The sequence below is a fragment of the Ceratotherium simum genome, chromosome 24, assembly GCF_057802395.1.
Source record: "Ceratotherium simum simum isolate JZ-2026a chromosome 24, ASM5780239v1, whole genome shotgun sequence".
NCBI classification, from domain to species: Eukaryota; Metazoa; Chordata; class Mammalia; order Perissodactyla; family Rhinocerotidae; genus Ceratotherium; species Ceratotherium simum.
This window is the reverse complement of record NC_141923.1, coordinates 22,801,866-22,822,779: the sequence shown is the minus strand read 5'-3', so window position 1 is coordinate 22,822,779 and position 20,914 is coordinate 22,801,866. Positions and strand designations below refer to the sequence as shown.

Genomic DNA, 20,914 nt, shown 5'->3' with positions numbered 1-20,914 from the left:
TATGCTCCATGGGGCAGGAATATTCCATTGTATCCCCAGAGTCTTGAACAGTGATTGACACATAGTGGGGGCTCAAAGCACCATTGGTCAAATAATAATAAACTTACAAGTTTTCAGCTAAAACAATTAATACAGCAAATACAATACTTGTCTTTTTATTCTTTGGGATCCTGAGTAGATTAAAATTTTAAATAGTTATATACGGGGCCGGCCCCGTGGCTTAGCGGTTAAGTGCTCGCGCTCCGCTGCTGGCGGCCCGGGTTCGGATCCCGGGCGAGCACCGACGCACCGCTTCTCCGGCCATGCTGAGGCCGCGTCCCACATACAGCAACTAGACTGGATGTGCAACTACGACATACAACTATCTACTGGGGCTTTGGGGGAAAAATAAATAAATAAAATCTTTAAAAAAAAAAAAAAATAGTTATATACGTTTTGATGTCATGTCCTTTATTTATACTTTGATGTCTACCCATGGGGGCTGTGTGATTTTTCCAATGCAGTAAACATGCCTATCAAGAATACAAAAGAGATCTAATTCCATTCTTCATTTTTGGCTCCACTGCTATTTCATACTTGACAACACAAAGTGGCTGCCCCTGGGACTGGCTCAGATGAGCTCTTGCTCACCCCAGAAGGCATCATTGGGAACAGATTGCTCAACCGTTAGGTACCCTCAGCTTGGGAAGAGCAGGGACTATGGCCAACTTTCTCATAATTGCATTCCCAGCACCTAAATATTTTTTGCATGAATGAACTAGTTAATTAATGCATGCTTGGGCAGTTTATTGTGTTTTGTGCCCCACACTGAGGGTAAGATAGGCCACAAGGTCCCCCTGGGTGAGCTAGCATATTCTCTGGAAGACGAGAATATTGGAGTTTTAATAAAATATTTTAAGGTCCTTTTTAGATAACTGGAAAAAGTCATCTTCAAGAGCTCCCCTCCCCCACCCCACATGGCATGATGGTAGCTTCAAAATATAATAAAACTACAATGGACAGTTTTAAGCATGCTTTTTAAGACAGCCCCCAGTTAAAAATACATGTATTTGTGTAGGTATATGTATGTATGTGTGAGTATATGTAAGTGTATATGTTATGCATGTATGTCACATGTGTGTATATGTAAGTGTATACATTACGTTATGTATTATGTCTGTGTGTACATGTGTGCGTGTATCTATGTGGTATATATATGCATGAGTGTGTGTATGCATTGTGTGTATAACAATGGGAAATCAAAAACTGATGATAATAGTCAGCTGATAAGAAAACGGCATGATGGGAAAGAGGCTGGCCTGGTTTCTTTGCCTATTTTGTTAAAAGAAAATTTCACTGCACTGAGGAAGCCATCCTTCAAGTTCTACCTAACAGCTTATTAGCCCCATAAATGGGAGTCAGTCATTCTGCAGTAGGTCTCATACACATCTTTCATCTTTTCATTCGTTAACCCAACAAGTACTAAGTGGGAACCTACCAAGTTCCATGCACCATATTCTGGGATAGAGAGTAAATGAAATAGACAACATCCCTTTCCTCTAGTAGGGAAGAGAGACAATAAACAAACTAATAAATATATAACCTAATTTCAGGTAGAGGCATGGGCTGTAAAGACATTTAAGGCAGAAAAAAGCTGGGGGGGAGGTGATGCTTGTGCAGAGCTCAGAGTGAAAATATGGGGGAAGAGCTTTAGAGACCAAGGGAACAGCAAGAGCAGAAATGAATTTGTCAGGAACAGCAAGAGAGGTGGTAATCAGAGCAGAATGGAGTCCAGTGGAGAGGAGTAGAGAGGCATTAGGCCCTGAGGAAGAGGAGCTCTGTTAAAGTTCACTCCTGAGTATATCACTATCTGAGACACATTCCAGAAAGGTCATTAATCACAATTAAAAGCCGAGAAGAACAATTTAAGGTATTAAAAGAAAATAAGACCTCCTCTGTTGAAGGAAATACATATGCATGCCCAATGCAGTGGGCCTTGTCTACATATTCACCAAATGGTTGGGATCTTGTTCCACCCGACCCACGACTCCCCACCCCAAGTAGCCAGGATGAAAAACATAATAGAAATTAACCACTGGGCTATTCTTCTTCAGGATTAAGTCTCTCAGCTGTCATCCCTGCCTCCCTCTGAAATGGCTGACATCATCTCTGGTCCTCCCCCAAACAAGTGGCTCTTTCTCTGGTCCCAGATAATTAGCTTCCCCAGACACAATGGGAAGGCCTTAGCCCAAGCTGTTAGGAAAGCCATTTGAAGCACAAGGGAATACTACTGTTTTGCTTGGGCTGTGGGACAAATGTTCCGGAAATGAAAGTTTTTTTATGTTTGTAATTATGCATATCCTGCAGTATCTGCATAATGGGTCCAATTCAGCCATGGCCTTGCTGCAAAATTGCCACGTCCGTGGAGGAAGGTCAGTGCATAACATGACAAGTGAACAGGAAGCTTCATGCTGACAATAGTGCCTTAATTTTTTTTTTTTTAATTTGGGGATGAACTTTGCTCTTTCAGGCAATTCGTCTGCATGCAATTGCAAACATATTCGAAGCGCACGCACACACACACATGTAAAATGCACATACATGAAATCAGCCTTTGCTCTGAGAGAATCTTTATAAAGATTTTAGGTGATAGGTAAGCTCACTGCTACATTCTTCCTGGTGCATGGTGGAATTTTAAAGCCAGAGGAGGCAAAATACTAAGTTAGGAAAACTAGGCAACTAGGGAAACTCAGGAACACTATTGCTAAAGGACTCAATGTGAATAAAACCTAGATTCAGGTTCATTTTCAAAAATATTTCTTTAAGAGAACAATATAAAGATTCAGTTTTGACTTGTACAGATTCACAGAAGCTTTTTTTTTTAACTCTTTAGTTCTGCTCCTGGTTTAGCAGAATATCTATGCATTTCATTCAGGGTTCAGCAAACAACTTTCCAGTTAAATTTCTTGACCTTTTTTCCACCATGTAACCCAGATCAATTATATGGAATCTTCGACTGGAGATGTGAATAGTATTTTGTGGCTAACTTAAGTCTTAAGTTTAAGTATTTGACAGTTAAGATTCTAATAAAAACCTTTCTGAAGAGAATACTTATCAACATGGCCTGAGCCAAAATGGTCTTGTTAAGTCAAAGACAGAAGAATTCCACATTTGGCCTCCACCAAATTTCAGGGGTTTTAACGGAGGAAACAATTTTTACAAAAGATTCAATTTAAATGCTGTCTCATTCCTAGTATCCTCAAGTCCAAAGAACTGATGCCAATTCTCTTTCCTATATATGGGGTTATAAAAAGGCTTTGTCACTCAATTGATTTTATTCACAGTTTTCTGAGGGAGATCATGTATTTCCTTTTTCCCAGACCAACCATGATGGCACTTAGGCACTTCAAATCCTGCTCTAGTTGAGGTCCCAAAGAAAGTTTTTCCCTTGACGGATTTAAGTATTTCTGGAGTTGTTTTCCCCACCAGCTGTTGCTCCTGGTTACCCAAGCAACCTTGGTATGCTTCAGTGAACAATAAAGTAAGTAACCAGGTCATCAAGGTGGGGACTAACAACTCCCTGGCTTCTCTAAGGTCCCCAGTGCAGCTTCTGGCATTTAAATGCCACAAAAATAAGAGATTTACCACTAATGACGGTCTCTTTGTTCCTTACTCCATGGTGCCTCTAGCCTCCTAGCATTTCAATTAAGGCAAATAGTACATTCCCCTTCCAGGCTGAAATCCAGTTGCTCTGTTGGCTTTATTCTTAGGTGGCACAACTTAAAAGATAAATTCTTTTGTTTTTCGCTCTTCATCTGCCAGAAATACTGTGAAGAGTGGAGGAATGGGAACCCTTGAGGGAGGGAAAAGGATTATCCCAGATAACATTTCTCTACCTAGCTACTTCCTGGGTGTGTGTGTGTGTGTCATGTGCTACACTTTCTTTCCCAACTTCTCTCTGCAAGCCAGGATGTTAAGATATGGAACAGCTGGCTCCAGTTTTTGCTTCCAGAAATCCAGACTAGGAATGGCGCTATCAGTCCCACTTATCCTTCTTTGTCGCCCTCTCACCTATTTCTCTTAGGCCAAGATCATGATCTTCTCATAAAAGGCTATTCATAGAAAGGCTGCATAGGACAGGTCCAAGATACACATTTTTCCCTTTCTCCTGACACAAAGACGTCTGATCAGAAAGTGCAGGGCATTTAAGAGAAGGAAACAGCACATGAGGAATAAAATGGGAAGAAACTGAGAAATTGCAACTACATTATAGTGTAAGCGAATGGGATGCTTCACTGATGCAGCAAGGTCTCCAGCCATGATCCCCCACCCATGTCTGGACGCCAGTAAGATGCTCCACTGATGCAGCAAGTCTCCAACTATGATCCACCGCTCATGTCTACCTAGTTACCTATCTCAATAGGAAAGAGTCAGTTTGCTCTGGTGATACTGTTGTGACTGGGAAGATGGCTGAAGCCAAAAATCAGTTTCCATGGAACCTTCTTCCAGCTGAACTTCACCACCTGCATGCATGGTGGTGTAAACTTTAAAAAGGTAATAAAGGGCTATAAACTTTGGAGGTAAAGCATAGTAGCTAGCACAGAACATCTGCTTAATAAATGGCCTGCACTATTCCAGATGCTCCCCTAGCCCAGACTGACTCATTCTCAGCCTTATGCAAATGGTTCCATTTTAAGATTTTGGAGACTTGGTATATTAGTTAACTGTGGCTGCTGTAACAAATTACCACATATTTAGGGCTTAAAAAAAACAGAAATTTATTCTCTCACAGTTCTGGAAGCTAGAAGTCTGAAATCAAAATCTCTGAGCCAAAATCAAGATGTCAGCAGGCAGCACTCCCTCCGGAGGCTCTAGGGGAGAGTCCATTCCTTGTGTCTTCCAGCTTCTTGGTGGCTAGTGGCATTCCTTGGCTGTAGCCTGGTCACTCCAATCTTCATGGCCATATCTTCAAATCCTTTTCAGTTCCATCTTCACATTGCCTTCTCTGTGTGGGCAAAATCTCCTTCTGCCTCCCTCTTATAAGGATACATGTGATTGCATTTGGGGCCCACCCAGATAATCCAGGATTATCCCCCTATCTCAAAATCCTTAGCTTAATCACATCTGCAAAGACCCTTTCTCCAAATAAGATAACACACTCAGGTTCCAGGGACTAGGACCTAATGTCTTTGGGGGCTGTTATTCAGCCTGCCACACCAGGAAAACCTAGTATTACCAAAAGAATAAAGCAGGCAGCAGTGATTACAAGACGCCTCACACTGTCTCCATCACTGTGTATACTTGCTGCACACATCTTGTTATTTTGCTGTAATGCTTGCAGTCACGTATGTGATATTACTGACATCACATGTATCTAAACCTTTCGGATTCAAATTAAAATCTGACCTGCCCAACAGCCTCCAGAATGGAACAACTGTCTGACTGGGGGGATGTCTGCAATATCTGTGTTAAGTGGGCTGAAGTCTAGCTTCTCCTGCTCATCACTTGGCCGTAACTCTACCAACCACTCTTCCTTATTGCTAAACACAGCTCGTGCAAGGACACTCATGAAGAAGTTGGCCTACACGGTCGAGGTTAGTTTGGGTAAGAGGAATGTACCTGCAGCCCTTTCATTGGTGGGACAAGTTGGGTATTGGCAGGAGAGCTGGGACAGGACCCTTGGATTTATTAGCATTTTCTTTACCACCCTGATGCTCTGCACAGTTGTCCGTGGTTCTTGGGTCCCTGGGTTAGAAATACCTCCCGAAGTGGAGCTGGCCCTACCCATGGTTTATTCCTGCTTCTTGCCTGCACATTGGGCCTACCATCTGCTGGGAAACCAGCCTACAGCCTCCTCCTGAGGCAGAGAGCTCCATCCCCAAAGGGTTGAGTTAGATTTTCATATGTGCAAACAGATGGAATTATTAATGTCTGAGCAGTTTTTAAGCCAAAATTATGCTTTCACGCATTTGAAAATTGTCATTTCTCGATTTGTTCTCTAGTAATATCAATAAATCCCATATACTTAGTACAATGCAGGGCTGGGACTAGCCTGAGGCAAGTGAGGCACTCACCTTGGGTGCAAAATTTAAGGGGGTGCCAAAAAACTCAGAAATCAAATAACATTTTAAATGCAATATTCAAAAAATATAGGGCCGGCCCCGTGGCTTAGCAGCTAAGTGCGCGCGCTCTGCTGCTGGAGGCCCGGGTTCAGATCCCGGGTGCGCACTGATGCACCGCTTCTCTGGCCATGCTGAGGCCGTGTCCCACATACAGCAACTAGAAGGATGTGCAGCTATGACATACAACTATCTACTGGGGCTTTGGGGGGAAAAATAAATAAATAAAAAAATCTTAAAAAAAAATAAAATAAAATAAAAAATAAAAAATATAAAAACAGCAAACTATGGCCCATAGGCTAGCCACTTATTTTTATAAATAAAGTTTTATTGGTACCAGGGCCAGGATTAAGGTGAAGCAAGTGCAGCAGTCATGCAAGTGTTGTTGGATCTTGTCTTTATTTTTTCGTTTTTTTTTTGTGTGTGTGAGGAAGATCAGCCGTATGCTAACATCTGCCAACCCTCCTCTTTTTCTGCTGAGGAAGACTGGCCCTGGGCTAACATCCACACCCATCTTCCTCTACTTTATATGGGACGCCACCACAGCATGACTTGACAACTGCTGCGTCAGTGCGCGCCTGGGATCCAAACCAGTGAACCCCAGGCCACGGCAGCGGAGCGCGCTCACCCAACCACTTGCACCATCGGGCCGGCCCCGGATCTTGCCTTTAAAATACTGATGTTTTCGGGCCGGCTCCGTGGCTTAGCGGTTAGGTGCGTGCGCTCTGATGCTGGCGACCCGGGTTCGGATCCCAGGCGCGCCCCGAGGCACCGCTTCTCCGTCCAGCACGAGGCCGAGTCCCACGTACAGCAACTAGAAGGATGTGAACCTATGGCATACGGCTATCTACTGCGGCTTTGGGGGGGAAAAAAATGAATAAATAAAATCTTTAAAAAATAAATAAATAAATAAAATAAAATACTGATGTTTTCGGGCCAGCCTGGCGGTGCAAGCAGTTAAGTGCACGTGCTCCCCTTCGGCGGCCTGGGGTTCACAGGTTGGGATGCCCAGCGTGCACCGAGGTACCGCTTGGTAAGCCATGCTGTGGCGGCGTTCCATATAAAGTGGAGGAAGATGGGCACGGATGTTAGCTCAAGGCCACTCTTCCTCAAGAAAAACAGGGAGGATTGGCACTGGATGTTAGCTCAGGGCTAGTCCTCCTCACAAAAAATAAATAAATAAATAAAATACTGATGTTTTGTTCAAGAATCTTTTGCATTGTTTTGACTTTTTAAAATGATTTTCAAATAATTTTGATTTTTAAATTGATTTTTTTTTATTAAAAAAATTTTAAACCCAACTTTTCTTCAAGATAACCATTTTTCTTTAAGACAACCACTACACTCAGTATGGAGCAGAAGTGCTTCATGCTTATTTCCCAATTTGTCAGAGAAAAGATGAAAAAGATGTACTTAAGAATCAAGATTTAATAAAATTAATAATCTTTACTTTGTCATCAAGGATATTAAGTGAAATTGACTTTTTCTTTACTATGAGGACATGGTGGCCAGAAGTTTTACTTGCCATTACTTTTGCACCATCAATGCAAATGCCACTACAGTAAAAAAGGCAAAAAATGTCTTAGAATTATTATGAAAATAATTTTAACCCCACAGATCCCTTGAGAGGGCCTCGGGAAACCCCAGAGATCTGTAGACCACACTTTGAGAACCGCTGCCTTAAAGGATAACATTTTAACCATTTAAAGGTTAAAACTATTAAAGGCCAAAACCATTATCAATAACGAGCTAAGATCCTCAGTCAGACAGAGGCCACATAATTATGACTAACCCCAAGGTTAGTTTTGCAAAAATAAGTAGCAAAGAGTTGACGCAAATTGACCCATGTGTCATAGAAATAGTTCTGAGCAATCAGGAAATCTTTGAGGCTAAAGGTATGAAAAAGGTGTGAAAGAATCTGCATGCCATGCATATAATCAATGATCTGAAGGCATGGCCATTTTAGGGCAACTGAGTGGAGAAATACCACTCCACCTACCCCTCACCTCCCCTGCCTCTTGGGAATGAGGGAGCAGAGGAAACCACAGCAGCAGCCCGAAGAGCAAGGCAAACATACCCCAGAGTATCCCTAGGCTGTTCCAAGATCCTGGGGCCGCCTGCCTGGGGATAAAGCTCCCTCCTTCCTCTTCCTAGCGTACAACCATGAGCGAATTCCCAAACCACTCTCTGTCTCAGTCTGCTCATGTGTAATATGAAAATAATATTAATACCATTCTCATATGATTGGTGTGAAGAGTACATGAGATGATGTAGTTAAAGCATTGAGCACAGTGCCTGAGAGAGTAAATATTCAATAAATATATCTTATTAAAAATAAGAAACATAATTCTGTTCTGATGCCCAGCGTTCAGTAACTCTTCCCCACACATACAAAGGCTTAATCAGCCCACTGCCTTGCCAGTGTTAGGTGTGCACTAAAGGTTACTTCCTCCCTCCAGCCAAACTGGGAAGCCTATCTGGACCTGTCACTTTATCCATGCTGCTTTGAGTGTCATGGTTCTCTCACCAACAATTCACTGAGAAATCTGATGCTTAAAAATAAAAAAGGACGCATCAACACGCAAATTGTTATGTAAAACTGGAAGTGTTTGTTATATGGTAGAGCTATGCTTTATATTTTCTTAGAATTATTTTTATTGATAGAACACATGTTTGAAAGACAAAGGAATTGTTTTTAAAAACTAAAACTAGAAAAACACTTAACCCACCAACAGAAAACATATCAGCCTTGCTTTTTGCTAGTAGGTCTCTGTGGTAGAAAAAATAATGCCCCCTGCAAAGATGTCCATGTTCTAATTCCCAGAACCTGTGAATATGTCACCTTATATATTCAAAAGAGACTTTGGCAAAAGAGACGTTGCAGATGCGATTAAGTTAAGGACCCTGAGATGGGGAAATTATTCTGGATTATCCTCGTGGGCCCAATGTAATCACAAGTATCCTTAAAAATGGAAGAGGGAGGCAGAAGAAGTCAGTCAGAGGAAGATGTGACTACAGAAGAAAGGCACAGAGCGATGCAACGTTGCTGACTTTGGAGGCAGAGGAAGGGGCCACATGCCAAGGAATGTGGGTGGCCTCTAGAAGCTGGAAAGGGCAAGGAAACGGATTCTCCCCTAGAGCTTCCTAAAAGGAATGCAGCCCTGCTGAGACCTTGATTTTAGCCCAGTGATACCCATGTCAGATTTCTGAACTACAGAACTGTAAGATAATAAAGCTGTGCTGTTTAAAGCCACTAAGTTTGTGGTAATTTGTTACAGCAGCAAAAACTAATTAGAAAACTAATACAGTCCCAAAGGTATCCAGTCACCCTAGGTATGCTTCAATGTACAATAAAATAAGCAGGCAGGTCACCGGGGGGGGACTAACAACTCCTCTGGCCTCAATAAGCTCACCAGTGCAGCTTCTGGCCTTTTAAATGCTACAAGTAAGAGACTTACCATTAATGACAGTCCCACCCCTGAAGATTTGGATTCAAGAGGTCTGGGACACAAGAATATCCATGTTTAACCAGTGACTCTATTAGAGACAGCTGGTGGTCCACGCTTTGAGAGACATTCTTTTCCACTTGTAAGGAGCTTACAATTTAGGTGCTGAGTAAATATAATTCCAATCCCTAACAGGTAAACAAATAGCATACTTTCAAAGACAGGTCAACAGCCAGGGACAAGGGTAAAAGGCTAGAAATGGTCCAGACCACATAAATCCTTCCATATGCTTATGTTAACAAAAACTAGTTGTAGAATTAATCCAGATGAGATCTCTACCTGCTCTCTCCTATGTAGCTGATGCTTCAGGGCTCTGGAGCAGGTAAAATAGAATCCTGGTAGCCCTACAGACCTCTCATGGAAAAGCATCCCTGGTGAGCAGAGACCTAGCCGAACCCTTCTCAGCCTCCCACCTATCTCACCTGTTTCTTTATGAGGTGGTGATGTGCTGGCCCAGGGTGTGTCATCTTCAAATTGAACCCAGTTGCTGATGGCTGAGGCCAGGTCAGGTGGGGGCTGCTCCGGGCTCCCAGGAGGGGAGGCCACTTCAGAGATGAGGCCCATCTTTTCAGAGGAGTCATCTTGCTCTGAGTGGGAAAGGTCCTGAGAGCCTCCATCCACCACGTGGTTCTCCCCAGAGGAGCTCTCAGACTGGTCTGAGGAAGACAGCCCAGGAAGGTGCTCTTCGGTGCCCCCTGAAACAGATACCGGACACCACCATTACATCATGTGAGGAAGGCCACTCTCCTGAACTGTCTGATGGAGGCAAAAACGAAAGATGGGCAAGGCGTGACCACAGGACTCACCAACACAGTGGGTGAGGGCGAACAAACAGCCATCCCTACCTGTCTCTACACTAAAGGAGTGTTTTCCTAATAATGTGTAAAAACTATAACCACAGCATGTCCACAGTCAGTATCCAGGCAGGCTGAGACTGGGAGTCTTATCCACTATTCTTATCCCAGCGTCTACTCTAGTGCTTGGGGTTCACAAACTAAAACGCCTACAGAGGCCAAGACAGAAACAGAACTGAGTCAAACGGGACAAGCAAAAGGCAATAGGGACTGGTGGAGACTGTGGCTGAACAGGAGAGTTTCTGTCTGGACGAAAGACATTCAAACTTCAACCTCTGTGCAGTCCAAACTACCCACATGTGCAGGCCACTGGTGCAAACCCTGCACTAACAACCGGCTGAATGTGGCACACTCTTTCTCTAGCTTTGTATCATTTTATTGGTCCTGGGACATTTAACAGCCTTCAAAAAACTTTTTATAAAAAAGAACTATATCCTGATTGTGGTGGTGGTTACATAAATCCATACATATGTTAAAATTCATCAACTGCACACCAAAAATTGTCAATTTTACTGTATGAAAACTTTTAAAAATTAAAGTACTAATACGAAACTCCTTTCTCCCATCACCAGCCAAATTCGTCCACCTGCATGTAATCAAAGCCTGTAGACTAGGGTTGTGCAAAAGAAATAAAAGGGGAGACACACATATAATTTTAAATTTTCTAGTAGCCACATTAAAAGAAATAAAAAGAGGGGCTGGCCCCATGGCCTAGTGGTTAAGTTCGGCATGCTCCGCTTCAACAGCCCGGGTTTGGTTCCCAGGCACGGACCTACACCACTCATCGACAGCCACGCTTTGGTGGCGACCCCTACACAAAATAGAGGAAGACTGGCAGAGATGTTAGCTCAGGGCGAATCTTCCTCAGCAAAAAAATAAATAAATAAAAAGAGGCAAAACTACCTTTAATAATGTATATTTCAACTTAGTATGTTGAAAACTTACAATTCCAACTTGTAATTAATATAAAAATTGTTAATAAAATATTTAACTTTCACTAGGTCTTTGAAATTCAGTGTGGGTATTTTACACTTCAAGCACATCTCAATTCTGACTAGGCATAGTTCAAGGACTCAATAGCCATGTGGCTACCATATTGGACAGCACACCTGTGAACTCACACTTTCCAGGTGCTGTAAATGCAGCTGGGTTGATTTCAATTGGCAGTGGCAGCTGTGGTAGAACAGAACCAGCTGACGTGGCTCTGCAACCATCTCCCATATCCCACCTTGACCTTCACTCCCGAGCACCAGTTCCTTAGAAGTCAATTTGGCCATCTTCATCATGACCATGGATGACAATTACTGAGCTCTTTTCATGTGCCAGTCACTGTTGTAAGCACTTTACATATGTTCATTCATTTAGTCCTCACAACCACCGTGAGGTAGGCAGTGTGATTACCCCTATTGCGAAGACAAACCACCACACAGAGAGGTTAAAGAAATAATCTACCCAAGGGCACATCAGTCATCTGTGATGGAGCCAGGATTTGAGCCCACGAAATCTGGCTCTAGGGCCTGTCACTCTGAACAACTACGCTTTAAAAATGGAGAAAATCGAAATTGCTGCTGGGAGTAACAACCACAAAGGCTGAGTGTAAAGTACTTTGTAAGCACGAAGTTTATGCTCCATGGAAGAAAGCGGCCAATACTTTTGGCATTTCCAGGCCCTTGTTTGGGGCCCTAAAGATCCTAAGATGCTTCCTCCAGGCTTCTGCACCTCAGGAAAGTGACAAACTGGCTCCTTTTTCCATATTAAGAACCCACCCAGGGGGCCAGCCCCCTGGCGTAGCGGTTAAGTGCGCGCGCTCCGCTGCGGCGGCCCGGGTTCGGATCCCGGGCGCGCACCAGACGCACCACTTGTCAGGCCATGCTGTGGTGGCGTCCTAGATAAAGTGGAGGAAGATCGGCACGGATGTTAGCTCAGGGCCAGTCTTCCTCAGCAAAAAGAGGAGGATTGGCATGATGTTAGCTCAGGGCTGATCTTCCTCACAGACACACACACACACAAAATAAATAAATATTAAAAAAAAAAAAAAAAAAGAACCCACCCAAAGAACGATCAAGTAGAAGCCATAACAAGCAGGTGTGATTCTTTCCCAATCTTTACACTTACGAAATGAAAGCACTCCTTACCCTCAGAAGGGACAGGAAAGAGTGGCTCCTCATTGAAGGAGACCCACTCCGCCTGGTGGGTAGCGATCACATGGTCCAAGGTCGTCATGCTAGGAAGGCGCTGGTCATCTTCACACTGCTGGCCTCAGGCAGACCCCAGAGTAATGCCTGGGGTGGGGCGGGCGTATGGTACCACAGTGGACTTGGGCCTGGGGTCTGTCATGGGGGTCTTGCAGAGGGCAGCACCCAGAATGTAGACAGATAAACCCCTCCTGCCTTTGGTTGATCTGCCAAGCAGAAATCTGTTTTAAAAAATAATAAAAATTAAAAAGGATAACAATTGTATTATACCCAATCCACACAGGTCTAGGGCTCTCAACACTGCCTACGAGGAGGTCTGAGTGGTTTCCAACTGGCCTTACTTCTCTCTGCCCTTGTCTTGCCCCCATTTCTTGTACCGAAATGTCTGCCTTGAGCATCAGGATTTCTGCATATGCCTTCACATCAAACTTGTAAATAATCACACAAATTTTAGCAATTAGATTCCCAAATTTCCTCAGGTATTTTAGAAATACTTTTACCTATAATACAATGCCATCAATGTAAAACAAATATTAAAACTTTGCAAAGTACTTGCACTTTCTTTTCCCAGATGGTGAAAGAAAAGTATGTTCTTTCCTATTAAATCAGTGCAGTTTCTTGCCTTAGGCAGGTAGCGCTTTGCAAAGATTTAAATCTTTGGCAGAAACCCAACTATCTCCAGATGGTATCTCCAAGCAGGGTTTACCCATCAGGAAAAATAGACATGGAGTCATCTTGTTCATCTGGAGTAAGGGGGTAGGGAATGTTTGCTTTAGTGAAAAATGGGAGTTAAAGAAACTAGGCCAATTTGAATTAGTACATAAAAGTCTAGCCTTTACTCCCACTGCAATTATGGTCTACGTATATAGAAGGATACTTCATAGACTTATAATTCTGTTTGTGCTATTAATGTCCATTTATAACTTGAATCTAGCTGTTGATCTTGTAACGAATTAATAAAATCTGAATTAACACAAAATTAACACGTTTCCACAAAAGAGCTACTATCCACTTTGTACAATATCAGTTCTTATTCACTGAATACTCACAATATTCACTTCAGTCTAGAACAATTCAACTCATAGCCTTCTAACTTGTGCACAAGAAAAGGAAAATGTTGAGGATTTTTTACTACACGTTATTTTTGTGTGTGTGTAAGGAAGATCAGCCCTGAGCTAACATCGGATGCCAATCCTCCTCCTTTTTGCTGAGGAAGATTGGCCCTGGGCTAACATCCGTGCCCATCTTCCTCTACTTTATATGGGATGCCGCCACAGCATGGCTTGACAGGCGGTGCATCGTTGCATGCCTGGGATTGGAACCTGCGAACCCCAGGCCGCCAAAGCAGAGCGTGCGCACTTAACCACTGCGCCACTGGGCCAGCCCCCTACAGGTTATTATCTGCAGTAAATAATCTGTGCTGGGAAAATCAGAATAGAAACATTTAATAGCTTTTTCTTTTTTTGGTAATTGAAACAATCAGTTCTGCTGTACAACACTTCCTAAAAACAACTGTATACAATTTATAATTTTCAGAAACATATTTCATACTATACTTCATTTGATTCAACAGCCATTTTAGTTGGGTAAGACAAATATTACTATAATTCTTTTACAGATGAAGAAATCTGGGCTGAGAGAAGTTAAGTGACTTGTCCAACACTTGTTTATTTCCAGGCCCTTGTTTGGTGCTGTAAGATTCCTAAGATGTTTCCTCCACGCTTCTAAATGGAAGAATTCACACATCCCAGGACAGTGACAAATGGACTCTTTTTTTTTCCATAATAAGATCCCACCCAGAGAATGTTCAAGTAGAGGCCATAACGAGCAGGTGTGTTAGACGCACCAAGCTAGGAAGTGATAGATACAACCCTTGAACCCAGGTCTTCTGATGCCAAAACATCCTAACCTTTGGATCACAGTCACAAAAAGTACTAGAGAATATATATAGACTATCACCCAACTAAAGTACTATACAAACATCAATTACAATGGAACCGTAACGAAATCATCTGTGAAACTCCCCATGTGGAAATCTGCCAGGGTATCCAAGCTGTATGGAGCATGGAAAGCCCAGAGATCTCTCTTCCAAGTCCCTCTCCTAAGATCCTTACCAATCACGGGACCAGACGTGTGCAAACAGCCTGCAGAGTGCAGTGCCCGGAAACCAGATCTCACCAGAGAACCACACAGAGCCCACAGACCCAAAGAGCTGATTCCGGCAGGCTTCTCCCATAAAGCCTTTCTCAAGCCTCGTCAAGTGTTAGTGTCACTCACTGTGGTAATGGCTGCAAGCCAAGATAAGACAGTAAAATTGAAGAGTTGGATCCTCTTCTCTCAACAACAGCAGCATATAAACCAGGTCCAACAATAGCCAAAAAGCCACAATACAAGTCCATGTGCTGACACACGCAATGTCACAGTTCAATGGGGAAAACATCCTGCCAATCCCGTGATGATGAATCCAGCGATATTCATGGATGAGTGTGGGTGGGGAAGCGGGTGGGGGGGGGTGTGGGGGAAGAGAAGGAAAAGGGTGAAGGTAATGGGGAAAATAACTAGAAATTTTAGAGCTCGAAGGTTTTAAGGACCAACAGTCCAGCTCTCAAGTTTTACAGATGAGAAAACTGAGGCCCAAGGAAATCAGGTGTAAGCAAGAGAGATTGGTAGCATGGGCCTGGGAGTTGGAAGGTCCAGATTTGAGTCCTGTACAGTCTTTAAAACCTCAGTTCACCCCTCTACAGCAAGAATAACAAAATTTACTTCATAATTTTAAGGATTAAGTGAGATAATATACCTCAAGTGCTTAGTACTGGGAGTAATAAACCCTCTGTCGCAATGACGATGACAATAGCAGGTGAACTTAAGAGGCCTTACTAGGTGCCAGGCCCCATCCAAACTCTTTACAGGCGTCATGGTAGCCATCACTGCTGTTGTTAAATGACTCGTCCGAAGTTACACAGCCTCGTTAGCGGAAGTCTTGGGATCAGAATGCAAATTTCTTGAAACCACCCCATTTCTGTTATTATACCTTCTGATTTTAGTGAATTCCCTTTTCAGTCATTTTTTGAGCAGTTCTCCTAGATGTTAAGTAGAGTCAAGCACTCATCCTCTTCTTTACAGATATAGGCACATTCTGGCTGAGGAACCAAGACTATTACTCAGAAAGTATAAAGGAAGAGCCCCTTAGCTTGTCCATCTAGATCCAGACATGGGACGGTTACCAGTAATGAGTAGTCCCAAGAAAGCCTGGCAGAACAAGTTTATTACAGGAACCTCCTATCATAACTCTGTTAAATGGATTCCAGATATCTGCCATGAAACAGCCACGTCCAAAAAGCCACGAGATGCTAGACCTTGAGGAGTGCTGTGCTAGCAGCTGGAAACCACAGAGGAACCCAATAATTGTGAGGCTAAGTTCACCCTGGAATTGGTTTCTCTGTAAAAACCTCACCCCATTTTTAGAATGTGAATCATAAAGCAAGGCTTAGAATCACCACAAATGAGTAGTAACTCAGTATCAGCAGCAGGACTGACCAAGAGACACTAAAAATTTCATTGAAGTCTCTGGGTTGCCACTTCAGAGAGAAGCTTCTTTCTCAGCACCCCTTACACACTAAATTTTGCGGGGTGGAGAATGCAGTTAGCTGGTGAGATGGGAGTCATAGAAATAGATTTGTTTTGTGTTGATCCTCTAACATGCATTCACGAGCCCTATGTCTGGAAATGTACGAAGTGCCCTTTGAGTAGTGACCTGCAGCTTGCAATCTAGCTGGGGAGACAAAGATACACAGAATAGCAAACACAACAAATCTGGGAATAACTGCCTGCTAGAAGACACACTGGAAATGCTGTTTAGCCATAGAGAGATCTGCAAGGGCTGGAACCACTAGGGGCCGGGCAGGTTTGTTGGATCTGAAGGGCATCCTTTGTTCTGGACTGCCGGAACGGAAGAGTAAGGACATCCTTGGGACAGAGGATCAGCTAAGTGAAGATTAAGAATCAGACCTTTGTGGGGCTTGTTTCTGGGCCAGTGAAGAGGTCAGTTTGATGAGAGCTGAGGTTTCTACTGGGGAAACGTGGGGAGCAAGGATTGATGGCCTTAACAGCTGAGGAGAAGAATTCAGTGGGAAATGGGAAGCTGCTGAAGGTTTAAGAGTAGCGAGTGACTCAAGAAATACGCCTCAGGGAGATTAACATTCCTCAGACTGTACTGAGCAGGAGGTTGGTGACGGAAGCTATCGGCCACAACAGGACCTCAGTGTGTCCCACACAGTCAGGGGCCAGCATCATCAGGAATATGTACTGGGTTTCTGTGCTGGGCCCGTTCTAGGGCCGGAGGGCATAAGGAAGAACAAGACAGCATCACTGGCCTTAGGTAGCTTACAGTAGATTGCAGGGAGGTATGAGAGCAACATTAAACAATAACACAATAGGCTCTCTAACCTATTGTGACAGGTTATCCAACAAAACAGTAAGAGCAAAGAGTAACGGCCTTAAGAGACTGCTGAGGGCAGTAAGCAGTCATAAGTTACACCTTAAATTGGAAAGGAGGCTCTGAGCAGAGCAGACAGGCATTTTAGGAAGGGGGAGCAGGAGTGGCACATCTAGGTGACAGTGAGTTACGTTCTGTTTATCTGAAGAGGGTGGGAGTGGTATTGAGTGCACTGGAAAAGGAGGAATTGGAACAGTGACAGCTCTAAATTTCAGAATGAGTTTGAACTCTTGAAACTACTCTTTCCATTCCCACTGCCAATGCCTTGGGTCAGCCCCTCACTGCCTCTCATTCAGATGATTACTAGTTTCCTACTTGTCTCCCTGCCTTCAGCATCATCCCCTCCAACCTACTACCCAATCTATTGTGCCAGAGCGGTCTTCCTAAAACCTGAAAATGCCCATGCCATGGCTCTGTTTAAAAACTCCCCGATGGCTCCACATAGCCAGAAACTCCTTTCCTCCTTATGTTAGCCAGAGTCAGTTTGCTTGCAACCAAGAACTCTGATATATGGTGCCCTTCCTTGACTCCCACTAATCTCACTTGTCCCTTATTCCCCACATCTTCTGTATGCTGACAGTATCTTACCTACACTCATTTCTCATACTATAATGAACTCATTTGCTAATGTGGCTATCACGCCAATTAGCTTGTGAGCTTCCTGAGGAAAGAGACTGGATCTTTTTCTTGTGGCTGTCTCCAATTCTTAGAACAGGATCTGGCATTTTGTAAATGATTGTTGAGTAAATGGTTGAATGAATGAACAAATTAACTTGTTTACCACACAGCAGGGAGACTCTTCAGATCTTTTGAGCTGGTAAATGTTTTAGGAAGGTTAAACACTATGTATAAGATACTTTAAGAGATAATCTGGGGGCCGGTCCGTGGCTTAGCGGTTAAGTGCGCGCACTCCACTACTGGCGGCCCGGGTTCAGATCCCGGGCGCGCACCGACGCACCGCTTCTCAGGCCATGCTGAGGCGGCATCCCACATACAGCAACTAGAAGGATGTGCAACTATGACATACAAGTATCTACTGGGGCTTTGGGGGAAAAAAAAAAAAAGGAGGAGGATTGGCAATAGATGTTAGCTCAGAGCCAGTCTTCCTCAGCAAAAAGAGGAGGATTGGCATGGATGTTAGCTCAGGGCTGATCTTCCTCACAACAACAACAACAACAAAAAAAGAAATAATCTGGATATAGGTCGACATGTTCATTCCCCTTTCTTTTTGATCTAAAATTGTGCTATCCAATTCCAATACAGTAGCCACTAGACACAGATAACTAGTGAAATGTGGCTAGTCCAAACTGAATTGTTCTTCAACTATAAAATACACATCATATTTTGAAGAGTATAAAAATATGTAAAATATCTATTTAGTAATTTTTATATTGATTATATGTTAAACAATAATCTTTTGGATACATTAGGTTAAATAAAATATTGTTAAAATTAATTTCACCTGTTTCTTTTAACTTTTTTAATGAGGCAATTAGAAAATTCAAAATAAAACACTTGTGGCTTACATTATATTTCTATCAGACAGCATTGCTCTAAAGCAGACAATTCTTTATTTCATCCCTGTTTTGAAGGATATTTTTCACTAGATAGAATTTGACATTGAATTTTTTTTCCTTCACTATTTCGTCTTTTGGTCTCTATTGTTTGTGACGAGGAACTGGCTGTGATTTGTATTCTGCTATTATATCTTTTTTCTCTAAGTGCTTTCAAGATTTTATCTTGGGTTTTCATCAATATGGTATGTTTAAATGTGGTTTTCTTTTTTTTTTTTTAAAGATTTTATTTATTTATTTTTTCTCCCCAAAGCCCCAGTAGATAGTTGTATGTCATAGCTGCACATCCTTCTAGTTGCTGTATGTGGGACGCGGCCTCAGCATGGCCGGAGAAGCGGTGCGTCGGTGCACGCCCGGGATCCGAACCCGGGCCGCCAGCAGCAGAGCGCGTGCACTTAACCACTAAGCCATGGGGCCGGCCCGTAAATGTGGTTTTCTTATAACTCATCCTACTTGAAGTTTCTGTAGTATCTTGAATCTGTATGTCAATTTTTTCATTAAATTTGGAAAAATTCAGCCACTATTTCTTCAAACATGTTTTTCAGCCCCTTTCTCTATCTCTTCTCCTATTGATATGTCTACAAGTTCATTGACTCTTTCTTCTGTTGTCTTCATTCTCCTGTTAAGCTCATCTTATGAATTTTTCATCTCAATTATTCAACTTTTCCATTCTAAAATTCTCATTAGATTCTTTTATAGTTTCTATTTCTCAGCTGAGATGCCCTATATATTCATTCATTATGACAATATTTTCCTTTAGTTCTTTGAACATTTTTATAATAGCTGCTTTAACGGCTTTGTCCGCCAAATCCAATATCTGGGCCATTTGGGAATTAGTTTCTATTGACTATTTTTTTTAGTATGGGTAGTATTTTCCTATTTCTTTGCATACCTAATAATTGTTGGTGATATACTGAAGACACTCTGGATTTGACCTTCCTCTGCAGAGGTGATTTTTGCTAGAAGTCAAACTCCTGCTCACCTTGATCTTGCATAGGCTTGGTCTTTCACTTTGTTGGATGGATTTGTGAAAAGCCAAAGATGTTTTCCAAGCCCCTCTAACTACTGCAGGATTCAACTTAAAACTCAATCTCCCTTGCAGGTCTTGATAGCACTTGGTTTTAGGCTTTGTTAGGGTGGGTTTAAAGTAGGCCATATTTTAGAGCAGGGGTTGGCAAACTACAGCCATGACCCAAGTCTGGCCCTCTGCTTTTTTTTGTAAGTAAGGTTATATGGGAACGAAACCACACCCATTCATTTACATATTGTCCACGGCTGCTTTTCCTCTACAACAGCAGAGTTGAGTAGTTGTGACAGATGCCGTATGGCTCACAGGGCCTAAAATAATTACTACCCAGCCTTTTATTAAAAAAAAGAAAATTACCAACCCTGCTTGAAAGCACAGATCTTATCCCTAAGACACAGACTTTCTGTGTCTTTTCTGGATTCTTGGGACGTTAATAAGGTGTTAAGGAGGTCTTTCGACTGTCGCTGGGCTGGACCGCCAGTGTCCCTCAGTATTGCTTGACTTCTAATACCTCTGTCCCATTCTCAACCCTAGAGCTGCCACTTTTGGTAAACCTCATACAGTTTCAATCTGTACATGTACATACCAGCTCAGCCAAGGATTCCCTGGGTACACACAGACACAGTTCTGTCCCCCCTTTCCCCATGCAACTCTCTCCTCTCTAGTGCCCTGCCTTGCAGATTCCAGCTGCTTCAACTGCCCCAGACTCTGATCTCTGTTTCCTTAGCTCAGCAGAACTGCTGTGCTCATCATAGACTCCAGCTGCAGTCAAGACACTCTCTCCTGGAAAAGAGCCACAGCGATCGTCGGGCTCACCTTATGAGTTTTCCTTCCCTCAGGATCGAAATATTGTGCTTTCTCTGGACCGATACTTGAAAACAATTGCCTCATACATTTTGTCCAGCTGTGTGGTTGTTTACTGCAGAAGGACTAGTTTGTTACAAGTTAAAAGCAGAATTGGAAGACCTCCCCTGAAACGTTCCTTTCTGACTTGTGTTCATTTTTTAGACAAGAAAAAGAGACCAGTTCATATCATCTAAATTAGGGTGATTTTACACTGATGTCCTGGAAATATTAACTGGAAGTTTTATAGAACTTTTATAAATCACATGAGAAGGAAAGGACGGTTTCACATAGCCATGTGGATTAATTCCATCTCTTCGGA

The 20,914-nt window shown here is 42.8% G+C and overlaps 1 protein-coding gene across 2 annotated transcripts in view; it reads right to left on the bottom strand.

The window, feature by feature from the left end:
- Window positions 1-20,914, bottom strand: part of STON2 (stonin 2) — a 137,857-nt gene that overhangs the window by 95,210 nt on the left and 21,733 nt on the right. For both annotated transcript variants that reach the window (XM_087448093.1, XM_087448094.1), the window contains exons 2-3: window positions 12,594-12,874; window positions 10,027-10,299 (exon numbers count right to left, since the gene is read on the bottom strand). In XM_087448093.1, the coding sequence (XP_087304219.1) occupies window positions 10,027-10,299; window positions 12,594-12,681 (361 nt within the window). In that variant the 5' untranslated portion in view covers window positions 12,682-12,874. The remainder of the gene's footprint in view (window positions 1-10,026; window positions 10,300-12,593; window positions 12,875-20,914) is intronic.